Below are 17,783 nucleotides of genomic sequence, written 5' to 3'. Positions count from 1 at the left end.
GCAAAATCAACATATAAGGTTACCATATCAGTTTCCCGATGTTTCAGCCCTACTGGCTTTTATAGTAATGCATTTATTATACGAGGGTGGTCTGAAAGGTTATCGGCCTACCATAGATGAAAACACTATCGGCAAGATTTTTTTCCTAAGTGGTACATCTGTCATAAGTATTCATGTGGAATTGCAAGTCATTCTATTGAGTAGTTTGTATTATACAGCTGTCTGGAGCAAGCGTGTTGTCTGTATCCCTTAAAATGGATAAAAATGGATAAAATTGAGTATCATGCGGTTATAAAATTCTTTGTAAAAGAAGGTTTAACGCCAAACGAAATTCATTCAAAGTTCATAAAAGTTTATGAGAACGCTTCTCCTTCGTTTTCGACAATTAAGAAATGGGCTGTCGAGTTTAAACGTGATCGTATCGGCCTTGAAGATGATCCACGTGAAAGACGTCAAAAAAAAGTAACAACACCAGAAATCATTGATCAAGTACACGATATGGTATTGAATGACCGGCGAGTCAAAGTGCATGAAATTTCTGAGACTATAGGCATTTCAAAAGAACGTGTAGGATATATTTTGCATGAAGAATTGCATATGAAAAGGCTTTGTTGCAAAATGGGTGCTGCACTTGCTCACAGCAGATCAAAAACGCACTTGCATGAAAATCTCTGAACAGTCGGTTCCATCAGCAGGAAAGGTCATGGCATCCGTGTTTTTGGATGCTAAAGGCAATTTGTTTATTAATTATCTTGAAAAGGGTAGAACAATAACTTGGGAATATTATTCCGATCTTTTAACCAGACCATACGAAAACATTCCTGAGAAAAGACTCGATTTGCAGAAAAAAAAATCATCTTTCATCAGGACAATGCCCCTGCCCACAAAGGTGTTTTGGCAATGGGAAAATTAAGGGATCTGCACTATGAATTATTGGAACATCCACCCTATTCCTCCATATTTGGCTCCCTCTGACTTCTGTCTCTTCCCAAAACTAAAACTCTTCCTCGCTGGTCGGCGTTTTTCTTCGAATCAAGAAGCGATTGCAGCTGTAGAGGGGTATTTTGCAGATCTTACTGTGAACCACTACAGGGACAGGACAATTGCGATGGAACATCGCTGAAATAAATGTATTAGTCTTAAAGGAGATTATTTTGAAAAATAAAAATAATTTTGAAATTATAAATTCGGTTTTTTCATTGTTAAGCCGAGGACTTTTCAGACCACCCTCGTACATCATTTTTGTTTTTTCATTGTTTTTTTATATTTAATCTTTTCTTTTTACTTTCTGCATTCGAGTCGTTGATTATTTCTTCAAGTTCTTCTGCTGAGCTACCAAAAGGTTGTTTAGCTCTTACTCATTTACTATAATTCCTCTCTTTCTCCATTCCACATTTTTAAATGTTTCTTCTAGGTTGGTATAAATAGGTTACAGAAATGATATCTCGTTGTTTAAATCCCTTTTTCACAAGAGGCTCCACACCGTTTTCTATCAAAGGTAAAAGAGATAACTTGGCTATCCACTTCAAATATACAATCGAAGATCAATGCAATAATCAGAAAAAAAATTGTGTTCACACCTGAAAAAAAATACAACCTCGTTCTAAGTCTCATACGCTTACAGTTTTTTTTGTTAATACCTTTCAATCTGGAGCTAAGCATTTCCAAAAATCAGATGGACACATTTCATTAAAAGAAAGAACATAAAAATCTTGGAAATTTTGGAAATGGATCAATTCCTAATTGATTTAATGCCTTCAAATCCTCAAGGTTTCAAGTTTCAAGTGGCTTAATGTTGATCAAATTAAGTATATAACTATGACCTTCTTCAACACAAAGAGAAAGCAACATGAAATTATCTTGGATCGAAAAATTTTATGTATCTAACTAGTAGCATATATATTTTGTTTTATTTTTATGTCACTCTTTGTAGATGAGCTTATCATTAAAAAATAAATAATACCAACTTTATTTTCCAAAAGGGAAAAAATTGTTTGGTTGAGACATACTGGAACATCCTCTGTTTAGTCTGGACCTCTTGACACGTCTCGGACAAGGCTTTTCAACTTAAGGTGAGTTATTCAATCTCATACAGAAGTGTGTAGGATTTCCATATTTCAAAACAGGAACCAACTGGAACACACATTCATTAACAACTGTTTTGCTTGCTTTTTTTTTTCCAACCAGCTATCTGAGAAATGAAATCTTCTGCCTAGGACTCATTTCCTGTTATATCAACAAATAGAATCATTTCTGAATTCCTTTTGAATTCATGTCTCAATACACTTTTTCTTTTAGGGATTAGACTCAATATAGCTCTGTTTTCCTTGGCGGGTTTTCTCTATTTCCTCATCCTTATAGGTTATTGCCAGTTAATTTTTATTCATTATAATAAAATTATTAAATTAGTTTGTGTTAAATTGACTAACTTTTTATCATATGAAATCCGAAGTTTATTGTTTAAAGATCAAACAATTAATACAATGTATGCTTTGTTCCAGTAAAATTGCAGTGTCCCGTGAAAATTTCCTTTGTGCTTCCATCTGAAACGCCTAACTCACCTTCTGTTTCTTCGAAACTGTAATGAGTCGGAATCCCACTCTTTCTAGGTAAATGATATCTGCTATTCTTAAATCTACCACAGATTTTATGAAGCTTAGTTCACATTGTTAACGCACTTCAAAAAGAATCTTTGTTTAGTTTGTTGAGACGGGACCTTTTGAAGGTATATAAAAATGTTACTAATACACCGGAATTAATCAATTTCTCATTATTATTAAAGTTAATAATTTTTATTAGAAAATTGTCAATATTATATTCTCAATTTCTTATTTCCTATTAACTAACTCTGATTGCACCATTGTTCTTTCTAAGTAGTGAATTTAAATAATAAGTTGTATATTTATTGATAACTTTTCATTGTTCAAATGTTTCACAGTAGATGGCAGCACTGGAAGGTAGCTACTGAATAACTAGACTGAAAATGATTACACTATGACATACTTCCTGAATTGAAATGAATACGTCAAAAAAAAAGTTAGAGTGAAATCTGTGTGTGCGTGTGTGTGTGTGAGAGAGAGACTTTTCATATTATGTAGATATGATACTTTTCATATTATGTAGAGAATAATCCTTAAACGATAATTTCTCTTAGTAGGTATCTTAAGAATTTGAGATTTAGTGATACTCAGTGCCAAGAAAGATAATTCATTGACATACTTGGAATAATTTCACATCACAAAGTGGTAGAAGAATTTACTTGGGAAAAACAAATTCTTCTTAGCATATTTTAATTTTTTTAAAAATCATTAAAACTCAAGAATCGCTATTTCGATCCATATCCAGCCACGTGAAAATGTGCATGACACTAAATCGGAAGGTGAACAACTCTATACTGTATATTTTTAGCCACCGACGATAGAAACTTTTTCTATAACTTTTTTTTAGTTTTCTGTTTATTCTAGAGATATTCGGAGCCGGTTAAGTTTTTTTTTAACCCATCTTAAAACGCCGTAAATCGATCAGAGAAAATTCACACAATACAAACAACAATGTACCACATATGATTAAAAACGTGTGTTTTTATCTATCCAAGCTGTCTAGGGATTTGCACTATCCAGAAATTATGGTGGCAACTGGTCATCAATCATTTTCCAAAATGTTACGGGTGAGTACAGCCTACTCTGTTTTGGAAATGAAAAGGCCTACGTGATTTATTATATCCTCATCATAGGAATTATTGAATGTAGACTGATTTAATTGATTTATTTTATGATTTAAAGTTAGAATAGCGTGAGCACTTTACATTTATTTATTTAAAAAAAAAACAGGAAATAAATGTTTAATGAAACAAAGACAAAATTGACTTGTTTTGTATAATTCGCATGTAATTCTTAGGTCAGTATCGATCAAAGTTGTGAGAATATGCATGTAGGGTAATGCCGTACTCCCTATCCAAAAATATACATCTATTCGTACTTCTATTCACCAACAACAGAAACAAAGCAAACAAAAAAAAACTCATAGATGTTTTGAGAGGAAATTCCATTTTTAAACAGCATCCAGTGGTCTTCTTTCTCCTTAAGTTTTTAGGGCAGTCATGAAAAAAGTGGTAGATATGTAGTGGCCTGTACATAGCAGTTTTAAGATATCTTTATCTTGTTTACCGTTCAAATAGTTTCGATTTGAGCCACATTATCGTATTGAAAGAATCATACAGCATCAAGTTTCCATACGATTTCAATGCGAAGATATGAGCTGAGAGAAAATTTTTATTAATATTGGAATAGAAATTCATTATTCTGAAAACTCAGAAATAGACAGCGGCATATTTCGCAATACGGAAGTAGATATTTAAAGTTCGTTGCTTATTTGCGCTGAGGATAAAAGAAAATAATAACTTCTCACATTATATATATTTTTCTCATTTATTTAAATTTTTATAATCACATTTTAATTAGAAAGAGATTCTAAACTTTATCAGAAATATGACTACAAGCACCGAAAGTTCTCTTGAGTCACGTATAAATAATCAGCCTGAGTTGTTGGCGTGTCTGTTAGCGCTAATACGTTAATTGGGCTGCAAATACGCAATTGTATAACTTTATTATGATTAAATAATAGGACTGCCTTTTAGCCAATGATGGCCACAAGAAATTCTAAAGAAGCATTGATTAAATTATTTTATCAACAATATGTACATCTTCTAGTTTCTAGTTTATGAAATTCATTCCATTCTCTATAAATTTTCTCATAATTTAACTCAGATACCAACTCAATGTGTTTGTCTAATTCAGTCATCATCACAAGCCGTTGCTATTTAAATACAGCTCTGAGTCACTGAGGAAATATAATTTACCGTAACAGTTTCATCTAGAATTCATCTTCGACACCGATTACCGTTGTCTCACAAATTCCTGTTATCACAAATCCTTCAAGAAATAACTCAATGCTTGTAATTATGTCTTCCTGTCTCTTCGTGAAATGTCACATTCCAGTAAATGCCCATTATACTTGCCAAGAAATTATATTCTTGTTTAATCCCAAACTCAAGTATAAGCAAACAAAGTGCACGTGAAGTATGTTCGAATCTATTACCTCAATATCCCATAATGTTTCGGGTATAAACACTTAGAATTATAAACGTACACTGCTTGGAAAGAAGTCTAAGGACACCTCCGTGGAGAAGGTGCATCGTGTATGTAACGAGTCATATGTTTATAACCAGTATAAACTGGAGGATGATGATGCTCCCAAATCAGTGCAACTGTGTAGGTCAAATGGCTGCGAGACAGGTATGTCTTACATACCTGTAAAGCAAAAGTTGTGATAGGATGCAATGTTGCAAGCCCATCTGCTCGATAAATGGTTGACAAATTGGGTCATCTAAGATCAACAATCAATGATACCGTACTGAATGGGAGTACAGGGAGTCAACTGCAAGTGATACCAGCAGTTGACAACCCACCACACTCGAACGTGACCGTAGTTTGCTACGAAGGATAATATGTAAAATCTGTCATTCTTCATTCGTTGAATGTGAAGTTCTGGGCATCGACTGGAACACGAATTTACACAAAAACATTCAGAAATGAGGCTCACAACATGAGTTTTCATAGTAGGACCGCAATATGCAAGTCCCGAACGAACATGCAGCGTCGTCTTTTGTGGTGCAAAGACAGTATACAGTGGGACTATGAAGCCTGGAATGCTAATGGAGCGACGAATCAGGCCACACCTCCCCTCTTTACCGAGCAAATGGATGGGTGTGGGTGTGGCGGATGCCCAGTGGACCTCTCTTAGCAGAATGCGTAACCTCAACTAGGAAATTCAGAATTGGAGGTGTGATGGCATGGTTCTGTTTTTCCTGGTTTGGCTTCGGACCTCTGTTTGTTGTTCTGCGAACGTTGATCTCCGATAAGTATCCGAAAATTCTGGACAGTGCAACTTCCCGCTTTGTGATGTTTCTACGTGGTTTGTGGACATGAACATCACCACAACTAACTGGCCCCCACAGAACCCTGATCTCAACCCTATTGAACATGTAGGTGGAACTGGAGAGTCGGGTGAGTTCAGGGGACGTCCGCCCCACAATAATCCTTATTACCTGCGCACAGAAACAATGGTCAAAAATTCCCATTGATCACTATCTTACACTTGTAGAAAGTATGTTTTGCAGAATTGCTGGAGTCATTGCAGCGAAAGAAAGTCTTACGTTTTATTAAAGTGGGCGTCATGGCTGTTTGTTCCTCACATTATGGTGTCAATTGACTTCTTTCGTATAGGGAATAGACGATGACAATGACTTTCAGCGGCATGGTGGGAGACTTTATCAGACATATTACAGTATTAAGGTGTTCCTAATCTAAAATTAGAAAGAACAATCTGCAATAGCGAAGCTAATTATCGTTTCCATATCATAATATGGAAACGATATTATGATATGTCACAATATCGTTTCCAAATTTCTTTTGCATATGCGTAACTTTCGTTGATCTGGTTACAGCTGTTCTGCAACTAACAAAGAGAGCCGAATACATTAACAAGAACTTAACTTCGACGATGATAAGCTTGCTGTTAATAAGTTTGTGAAGTTCTATTTTCAATGCTAATCGTTAATTCGTGTATAAGTCAAATCTCGAAATCTCGATTATTTCCAATTTTGATGTCAGATGGATTTGAAATTACCTCACGTGGGGTTAACTTCTTAGTGGAGGTTATCCTCTGGTGAGGATAACCTCCACTAAGAAGTTAACATCTCAGTGAAAGGATTCAAACTTATAAACTTTTTCGTACCATATAACTATCTAAGTTAGCATCCAGAGTATAAGCAGGCAAAATTAAAATTGTTTTTGTTTCATTTAAATCAATTGATTAGTTTTCATTTTACTATTAAAATAATATTAAAACTCCTAATTAATTTATTTAAAGAAAAATTAATTGAAAATGGTTCCGAATGATTTTTTTGTCTCATAGAAATCATGCAGCTGACACACACACACACACACACACACACACACACACACAGACAGAGAATGATTTTCTGTTTATTTAGCACTTGCCTCTGTTACTACACCTCCAGAATTACGTATCTTTCAATGGGATCTCAGTCTTCGATGTGCGAAATATACCACTAATATATATTTTATTTTATCCACTTAATTTTTATCCTATCGATTCCTGAATATTTCTTCTAATGAGTTATTGACTATAATACTCTTCGCTTCTCATATTATAATTTCATGGATGTCAGCATAGTAACCTTCATATCATGAAACAAATGTTTTGTCTGCCACCGCAGCGAAATATTTACTACACAAATGAAGACTATCTTTGCTGCCAAATAGTATAGAATAAAAAATAGTAAAAATAAATAAAATGTAAAAAGGTAGCAAGAATAAGGCAATTTAATGGGACTAAGTACATCAAATAAGCATTTTCTACAGACTCAATGCAGCCGATTGTGGATATTTACGACGTTTTGGAAGAAACTTCAGATGTCTTGAAAAGTTTGATTTGCATAATGTAGGGTCTTCCATTAGTTTTGAACTCGATTGTTGGGACACATCTAAGAGGGACAGTCAATCATACACTTCCTATCTAAAAGATGGCATTTTTAGTCAGAATTAAGTTATTGCAATGTTTTCATTTATTGCGATATTTTCAAGTTTGTTTTGGACATTAAAAGTATAGAGTTGTAAAGACTAATTTTTGGTAAAATCTTTGTCGGTGGGATTCACATAAAAACTCCATTCCTTCCAGATAGTAAACACGTGACTTACCACAAAATTCCTCTCTTGCATTTTCCATATTTCAAATATAACGACTCTCTTATACCTCATAGTAACAGGATGGATAACCGGTGTAGCAAATCAGAGACTGCATAATCAAGAACATCTTAGTAAGTTTAAAATATTTATTTATATCTATGCACAATAATTTGGTACAAAGTATGGGTACTTTGAAGACATTGATCTGTACATTGGTAGTAGAGGAACAATAATTATGACACCATTATATATGGGAAAAAATGGCCTGATATCTTGGTTCCATCTTAACGTGGTTAATGACATAGTTTGATTCAAATGAGCAAATTTTCTACTCAACAATATCACAGGTAAAATATAAGAGGTAATATATATCAGTCTATAGAACACACACACACACACACACACACACACACACACACACACACACACACACACACACACACACACACACACACACACACACACACACACACACACACAGCTTTTGGTGAGCGAATCTTACATACCTGCAAAGGCATTTGCTACGTCTGTTCTTGTACTCTAGCGGCTTATACACAGTAATCATTATTCCACAGATTAGTATATTTAAGGATAAATCTGATGTCATTATTGACAAAGAGTATTTTTTCTTTTTTATGTTTTAACACTGTGAAGTTGCGCATAAAGGGATCCTAACAAATTAACCATCGTAATTAGTAAACAGTGGATGCATAATCGTGAAACCATGCAGTTTATTTAATCTTAATTAAGAGTATTAGAAAGTTAGTGAAGTGAGCGATTATAAGTGGGCGAAAATTTACTAATAAAGATACAGAAAAGATTTTGTTTTATAGCTATTGAAATTTACCATGCAACCACTTAATAATTCGAAGTTTTGATGATTAAAAACTTCCATTTCCACGAGTTTATAGCTCTGGAAAATTGGTTCGTAATTGATGTATGATCTGTTGACGATCTTAGCTTGGATTGCGGAGCCTACATCATGTGCGTTAGTTTGAAAATTGTATTTCTTTTTTTTTGTCAGATAAATCCACGGTCTGCAATGAATTTCTCATCAAAGTCAACCATAAAGCGATTTAGTAGCAATGTCCCTGCTTGCAATGAATTATAACATACAGAAATAGTGATAGAATTGTTTGCCTAATTAATCTAGAAAATATAAGGAATAGATTCTTAGTTTGAATATCTTTTGCATAATTATAATATCAATGATCGAAAGATTATTATTTTTCTCCTAGAACAGAAGATTATTTTTATAATTATTGTGACTATTATTATGTGAAGGATTAGCCCAAATAATAAAAGTGAATAAAGAAAATTTATGAGTTCATAATTTTCAAATATTTCAATTTCAAATATTAAAAATTTGTTATTTCCAGAAAATTTTTTTCAGCGTTTACCATTATTGAGAGAAGCTACTGAAACATTTTCTGATAAAAAATAACAACTTTTTTTTTTAATTTTTCAGTCCTCCCAGAAAATTTATAGTCTATTGTGAAGAGTGCTGATATGACTAAGCAGCATTCTTATTAGAGTGCTTTCTTGGATAAAATCGCTAATCATATTGTGCATGCAGAGTTGATGCATAGTTCTGAACAATGGCTATTCTCACGCAACCACAGAACACCAACAACTTCACACGTGATGCTTCTCGTGACGCGAGCATCCCACAAAAGTGTTCACTATCACTAGATCGAGTGAGTTTACATGTGGTTGATGTGAATATGATTAATGTTTCCAGACCTTCTCTTCCGTTCCATATCTTCCCTGCTCTGCTTTCGCCCAGTCTTTGATATTCGGTCGAAGAATTCTGCCGGTAGAGCGTCGGACATAGCATGCAGAGACATTCGTGGAGCTCGTGGCGTATTCTGCCGGAATATCATCCTCTTCAGGACCATCACGGGAGAATCGAACATGAGGTAAAAAGCAGCTGATATGGCATACGATGACATCAGGTGACCGAAGAAGAAATAGGCCTAGAGAGAGAGAGAAAAAAATAATCATATGGAGATATTAAGCAATGGTATTTGATTAATAAATCCGAGACAAAGTCCTACATATATGGAATATCCCTATATATATATATATATATATATATATATATATATATATATATATATATATATATATATATATATATATATATATATATATATATATATATATATATATTGTTGAAATTAGGATTTACTCGGGATGTATACATTTATAAAAATAAATTTAACTGACTAGAACCAGAGAAAGTATAACAAAAACCTTTAATACATCACAACTAGTTTCATCGGTGATCCGACTTCTTCAGGTGAGAAATAAAAACATAAGACATAAAATAACACGGTAAAAAATGAACTTTACAGCTTAATAAAAAGCAGAATAATAACAGTCATATTTGAATAGGTGACCGCGTGCTACCGTTGGCATGAGTAGAATGTGTGTGACAGCTAATTTTTGAGCGCCAGTATTGGATTACTGCGCTATGGGAATCGGGTAAATTGTAGCTAAGATTATTGTTTAAATGTGAAGGGTCCAGAACTATTTCTTTTGATTCGATGATTCTTCTTTCGAATTCATCCTTTCAAATATATAAATTAGTAGTGCGTTCCCAATCAACTTGATGTGGCTGTTCTTCAAGGTTAGAGTTTGCCGAGAAAAGGACATGACTGGAAAGGGCGCTCGCTCGTGCTCTACTGTAGGAGATGTCACGTCTATGTTCCTCAAGACGAAGTGAAACAGATTTGTCTGTCTGGCCAAAATAAGGTCGACCACAGTTGCACAAAACTTTATAAACACCAGGAAAATGCAGATGGTTGTGTTTTGGTTTTGGTCGACTCAGAAAAGAACGAAGTTTTGGCAGCGTAGTATAGTCGGTCTTTATGTTGAATTTTTTCAGAATCTTAGCTAGTTTTGGGGTAAGAGTGCTGATAAAAGGCAACTGTATATGAGTGATAGGGTTGGAGTCATCTTCTTGTCGAGGATGTTGGCGTGGTCTCAAGCGTTTAGTGATGTTACGAGACGAATATCCATTATTTAAGAAGGTGTTTTTCAGGAAGTTAAGCTCTGTTTGAAGGTCTTCTTCTGTGGAAATAAGACATCTTGCTCGATGGGCGAGGGTGGAGATGATGCCCAGTTTCTGAGGTGGGAAGTGATGAGAAGAACCATGTAAATATCTATCAGTGTGGGTGGTTTTTCGAAAAATTGAAAATTTAAGACAGTCAGGAAATCTACTGATCTTTAGATCCAAGAAGGGGAGAACGCCGTTAACCTCTAGTTCAGATGTGAATTTAATGTTTTGATGTTGGTTATTTAAATGGTTTAGGAAGTTTTGCAGTTCCTCTAAACTATGTCCCCAAATAAGGAAGACGTCATCGATGTAACGTAACCACAGTTTAGGTTTCAAAGTAGCTGAGGAAATAGCTTTCTCTTCAAAATCTTCTAGAAAAAAATTAGCTAAGACTGGAGATAGAGGGCTGCCCATAGCTAAACCGCTAGTTTGTTTGTATATTTTCTCTTCGTAGCAGAAATAGCCGGAATTGATGCAGTGAGTTAGAAGAGCGAACACTTTTTTAGAAACCTTGTCCTTAAGAAGACTCAGAACTTCATCTGTAGGAACATTCGTAAACAATGATACGGTGTCAAAACTCACCATTCTGTCCGAGTCTAAAAGATTCAAATTTTTTATTTTTGAGATGAAATCTTCAGAGTTTTTGATGAAGGAAGAAGAATTTCCAACTAAATGTTTTAAAGAAGCTGCAAGATATTTAGACAGATTGTATGTAGGTGAGTCAATCCCTTCCACAATAGGTCTTAAAGGGGTGTCAACCTTATGGATCTTAGGCAAGCCGTACAACCGAGGAATGAGGGGATGGAGAGAGCGGAGAGATACCCCTTTAAGACCTATTGTGGAAGGGATTGACTCACCTACATACAATCTGTCTAAATATCTTGCAGCTTCTTTAAAACATTTAGTTGGAAATTCTTCTTCCTTCATCAAAAACTCTGAAGATTTCATCTCAAAAATAAAAAATTTGAATCTTTTAGACTGGGACAGAATGGTGAGTTTTGACACCGTATCATTGTTTACGAATGTTCCTACAGATGAAGTTCTGAGTCTTCTTAAGGACAAGGTTTCTAAAAAAGTGTTCGCTCTTCTAACTCACTGCATCAATTCCGGCTATTTCTGCTACGAAGAGAAAATATACAAACAAACTAGCGGTTTAGCTATGGGCAGCCCTCTATCTCCAGTCTTAGCTAATTTTTTTCTAGAAGATTTTGAAGAGAAAGCTATTTCCTCAGCTACTTTGAAACCTAAACTGTGGTTACGTTACATCGATGACGTCTTCCTTATTTGGGGACATAGTTTAGAGGAACTGCAAAACTTCCTAAACCATTTAAATAACCAACATCAAAACATTAAATTCACATCTGAACTAGAGGTTAACGGCGTTCTCCCCTTCTTGGATCTAAAGATCAGTAGATTTCCTGACTGTCTTAAATTTTCAATTTTTCGAAAAACCACCCACACTGATAGATATTTACATGGTTCTTCTCATCACTTCCCACCTCAGAAACTGGGCATCATCTCCACCCTCGCCCATCGAGCAAGATGTCTTATTTCCACAGAAGAAGACCTTCAAACAGAGCTTAACTTCCTGAAAAACACCTTCTTAAATAATGGATATTCGTCTCGTAACATCACTAAACGCTTGAGACCACGCCAACATCCTCGACAAGAAGATGACTCCAACCCTATCACTCATATACAGTTGCCTTTTATCAGCACTCTTACCCCAAAACTAGCTAAGATTCTGAAAAAATTCAACATAAAGACCGACTATACTACGCTGCCAAAACTTCGTTCTTTTCTGAGTCGACCAAAACCAAAACACAACCATCTGCATTTTCCTGGTGTTTATAAAGTTTTGTGCAACTGTGGTCGACCTTATTTTGGCCAGACAGACAAATCTGTTTCACTTCGTCTTGAGGAACATAGACGTGACATCTCCTACAGTAGAGCACGAGCGAGCGCCCTTTCCAGTCATGTCCTTTTCTCGGCAAACTCTAACCTTGAAGAACAGCCACATCAAGTTGATTGGGAACGCACTACTAATTTATATATTTGCAAGGATGAATTCGAAAGAAGAATCATCGAATCAAAAGAAATAGTTCTGGACCCTTCACATTTAAACAATAATCTTAGCTACAATTTACTCGATTCCCATAGCGCAGTAATCCAGTACTGGCGCTCAAAAATTAGCTGTCGCACACATTCTACTCATGCCAACGGTAGCACGCGGTCACCTATTCAAATATGACTGTTATTATTCTGCTTTTTATTAAGCTGTAAAGTTCATTTTTTACCGTGTTATTTTATGTCTTATGTTTTTATTTCTCACCTGAAGAAGTCGGATCACCGATGAAACTAGTTGTGATGTATTAAAGGTTTTTGTTATACTTTCTCGGGTTCTAGTCAGTTAAATTTATTTTTATAAATATATATATATATATATATATATATATATATATATATATATATATATATATATATATATATATATATATATATATATATATATATATATATATGGAATATCCCTATATATATACAGGGTGTTCGGGATAAATTTGACAGTTTCGTAAGGAAAAAGAAAATCTTCTTTGTATCTATTAAATTTAATGAATTGACAAAAAAACATTACAGGCAGAGTTAATTACAATACTATCAACAAGATTTACTCAAAATAACCACCATTAGCATCGATCACAGCTTCAATTCTGCTTCGGAACCTCGAACAAGCTGATGCTACAGTCTCCCTGGGAAGGGCCGCAAAAACTGTTTTAATTTTATCCATTAACTGGGCTTTTGTATTACTGGAAGTGCGATTGGTGTCTTTTTCAACTGCGCCCCATACAAAATAATCCATGGGGTTAAGGTCTGGGGAGTTTGGAGGCCAAACATTTGGACTGGTGAAGTCGTAGAAATTTTCAGACAACCATTTTTGACTTTTCCCAGAGGTGTGGCAAGGGGCCGAATCCTGCTGCCATACATACGGCCTACCATTGGCTACCCTTGTTATCCAGGGCTTGACTACAGTTAGCAACTCCACGAACAAAGCCCGAATTCCAATGCCAGGGTTCTTCAACACCTGTTCCTGCAGATTTGCGAGGAATTCTGCTGTACGAACGCAATCAGATCGTCTGCTAGGGATCTTTCTTCTTGCTACATCCTCGTAGTCACCATTGCAAGTCTCTAGTTCATGCCTGATTGTTTTTACTGTATCAGGGAGCATTGGGCAGCAGTCGTAATATCCTTATTTTGATGGCGGGCACGAATCATCATGATACAAGTTATTCTCTTCCATGATTCAGGTGGGTTCCAGCTATCCATCCTTTCTGACATCTTGTAAATGAATGAAGAAGGGTCCAAACTTTTAAATGAAGTGTGTTAATACATGTAACTTACGGAAAAATATAATTAATTATAAATATGTCAAATTTATCCCGAACACCCTGTATATATATGTATATATTTACATGGTAATGCAAAATGATAAGCATTAACGTTTTAGATATCAAAATTATATTTACTACTACTTATGCTTCTACAGCAGCTTTTAAAATGTTTAACATTACTCACTAATGGCTGAGATATCCTTTGTTAATAAAGCATTCATATATATGTATATATGGCTATTTCTTGCTCACACGATTCTTAGTTAATGAGAGCACATATCGTACTGATTGTGAGGTTGGATAATATCTGGTTTTGTATCCAAACGGCTGTAGTTTCAATCCCATTGGGACATAGATGTTTATGAATGTCTTTTACGTGAGGGATGATTTTCGACGTTCTGTGCAAGACCACCAGTTAAAAATAGTTTGAAAAGTACAAAATTTGGTTTATAGAGGAGGATTTCCGTTTATCTAAATCTTTAGCCGCATTACTAATACACTTTAGGTGCTTATTACTGCTCGGGAAAACTATTGACTTGGTTGTTCATTAATGAGAGTCGTGCAACAGGAAATTGAGTCAAAAGGATAAGTGACATGAAAAAGAAATATATATATAACCTGAAATTTCTTACCGAAATAATGTGATTTTGCTGCAGCCTTTCTCGAATGTATCCTGTCAAGATGAAATGGATGAGCGGGTTCACGAGATAGGCCATGTAAGTGAGTCGGCTGAGCGGGATGAACGCTTTCCATGAAAGTATCCTGTTGATTATGCCTGAAATGAAACCAGAGTTAATCAGGAGCTATTACACTTAGCAAGAATTATAAGGCAATTCCAAAGAATAACACTGAAAAGCGTAAAACAGCATTGGGTAAACTAATGCTTCGTAAAATGGGAGTGACACCTGAAATTCGCAAGTATAAGAACGAGTAATTTGCAATCAGCGCAGTCATGTGCCATCTATAACATCGATACCTATAAGACCATCACATGAAGACAATGAACGAAATTTAAGCTAATTACGGATTAATGTCATCAATCCTCTAACTAAAAACAGGCAATAATCGTTTCTTTTTGAAAAACCTTGAAATTGAAAGCGTTAGAAGAAACTTCAGTTAGTGCAGGAGAAAATAAAGTAACGAAGAAGCACAATTGGAAATAACTACATAGAGCAGATGAAGAAATAATTTCTGTACATGATATGACATTCATGAAGTTGAAGGGATGAAATTTTCGATTTGCATTCGTTTATTTCAGACTGTCACTAGCAAAATTTCGAACATTTTCATCCATGAAAGGAACGTTGCGGGACCATAAATGCATAGACTGCAAAATACATACCAGGCTTTTAACTTAATTAGATAATTAAGTATTGATAAGCATCTCTCGTTTCAGTAATACGTTGCTTAGACTGTAAAGGAATTATTACATCAACTACATATAATTCTAAATTCATTCAAGTATAAAATGGACCAAAACAGTTAACTTCAAAAACATCGAGTATCTATCGTAACACTTCGTGGAATATAAATGCCTTCGAAACTAACTGACTGCATGGATTTGGAGAGAACATACTTTTCCAGCCATAACCATTCTTAATTATTATTAACACTGAGATTTAGTTTATTTTTCGGCTTTATTAACAAAACATTAACGTTCGTTTATCTGTTGTTGTTTTTTCATTTACATTTCGGCACTTAAAACCATGTTATATTTCCAGTGAGAAAACTTCTACAACACTCTGCTTGGAAATTAAAATTAAAATTTCTATAAAAATAAACGAAGAAGCAATTTGTGTTTATCAAAATCACATAATTTTGATAATTTTGAAACGAAAACAAAGATGATGATGATAACCATTTTTGTTAAAAACAAACTTAAATTTCTCGAATCAACTGGTATTTGCGTTTCTTTCAGTCCCTTCAGCTTTCTCCTCCAGAAAAGATATCGCTGTTGCTTCATCCCGGTCTCCTGGCTCTGAAACTGACCCTCGACGTTAGTGAAACTGGTTTACACCATAATGTTTACGCGAATTGTCCTAAAGCAGAGAATGTGCGAGGCATTCTGAACATATTAATTACTCAGTTTATGGGACAAGCAATCTCTTGTCCCATAAACTGAAATTGTTTATTGGAACTAGTTTAGGAGTAGAAGCTCTTGCAAAAAAAAAAAGCTTGCGAAGCATCGTTGTTTTTAAATTTCAAAAGTTACGGAAAGAATTTATTTTAACCAACTGATATTTCGTATTTTTCAAGGATAAAGTTTGCGGACTAATCAATCTCATTAAAATAAAATAATCTTAAAAAAGCTGTACTTGCATGTAAGCTAGACTTACCTCCGTAACCCGAGACACAGATGAAAGTCACCCATGCTAGACCAAGTGCCCAAGCAGTGCGGTGGGTTGCAGCGTAAAGAACTGTTACTGCAATGTTGGGTAGGTTACCTCTGTTCCATTCATAAACTCCATATACTACAGCAGTGTTACAGGCGATGGCTCCGGCCCATCCAAGAATATGATGATACTGTGAAAGATAGAAACCCAAAAACATTAATGAATAGTAATAAAATTAATTGCAATCACCCATCAAATATAAGTATAACATAGTTTATTCTTGGATAATTTTAGTGAAATTTTCTTTGCGCTAATATAATAATAAAAGTCGTTTCGTATGAACCATTCGTTTCTGGATAATGATACTAAAAGAATCATTACTGAAATGCCCATAATAAAATGTGCACGTGGTTATGCTTGATTAGTGGAGCCTGTTTGGAATGTGAATCAAATACCATTAAAATACTACGTTCCAATTAAGCTGCTAATTATTGAAGGAGATTGGAATGCCAAAGTTGGAATAGATAATGATGGTTGGGAAAGAGTCATGGGAAAATATGGTTTCGGAGAAAGAAATGAACGAGGTGAAAAATTGTTGGAATTTGCTGTGGACTACGAGATGATGATCTGTAACACAAGATTCCAACAAAAGGAGTGAAGAAAATGGACGTGGCGATCAAATGATGGGAAAACCAAAAACATGATTGATATGATTATGATTAAAAGAAGATGGATAACATCAGTACAGCAATGTTAAACTTTTTAAGGAGCGGATATAGACTCGGACCATAGTTCAGTGATTGCAAACATCAAGATGAAATTAAAAAAGAAATATAAACCCCAACATCAGAATAGAAGAGATACAGCACGAATAAGTGAAGCAGAAATAGGAAGAAGGTACAGAACAGTGTTAGATGAGAAACTTAAAAGTGTGGAGAAAAAAAAAAACTCGAATTTAAGAGTGAAAAGAGTAATGAAGGTGACAGAAGGTGCAGTTGAAGAAACAGTACCAGAAGAAGAGAAGATCAAGAAGAAATGGATTACACAAGAAACACTGAAGTTTACATGAGAAAAGAATGGTGAAGATAAGAAGGGATACATCAGAACAAATAGAAGAGCAATATAGAAGAAAGTGTAACGAGGTGAAAAAAGCAGTCAGAATGGATAAGATGAAATGGTTAGAAGCCCAATGCAACAATATAGAACAGTACTACGGAGAGCATAAAACAAG

The 17,783-nt window shown here is 34.9% G+C and overlaps 1 protein-coding gene across 3 annotated transcripts in view; it reads right to left on the bottom strand.

Moving 5' to 3' along the window:
• Positions 1–9,104: 9,104 nt before the first annotated feature.
• The window catches only part of LOC150098042 (nose resistant to fluoxetine protein 6-like), a 352,140-nt gene continuing 343,461 nt past the window's right edge, over positions 9,105–17,783 (bottom strand). For all 3 annotated transcript variants that reach the window (XM_090406583.1, XM_090406584.1, XM_090406581.1), the window contains 3 exons: positions 16,556–16,742; positions 14,852–14,994; positions 9,105–9,745 (listed from right to left, as the gene is read on the bottom strand). In XM_090406583.1, coding sequence (XP_090262709.1) covers positions 9,473–9,745; positions 14,852–14,994; positions 16,556–16,742 — 603 coding nt within the window. In that variant the 3' untranslated portion in view covers positions 9,105–9,472. The remainder of the gene's footprint in view (positions 9,746–14,851; positions 14,995–16,555; positions 16,743–17,783) is intronic.

The sequence above is a fragment of the Typopeltis vanoorti genome, chromosome 16 (assembly GCF_054136105.1).
Source record: "Typopeltis vanoorti isolate ZY-2024b chromosome 16, IOZ_Tvanoo_1.0, whole genome shotgun sequence".
Lineage (NCBI taxonomy): Eukaryota > Metazoa > Arthropoda > Arachnida > Uropygi > Thelyphonidae > Typopeltis > Typopeltis vanoorti.
This window is presented reverse-complemented; position numbering and strand designations above follow the sequence as displayed.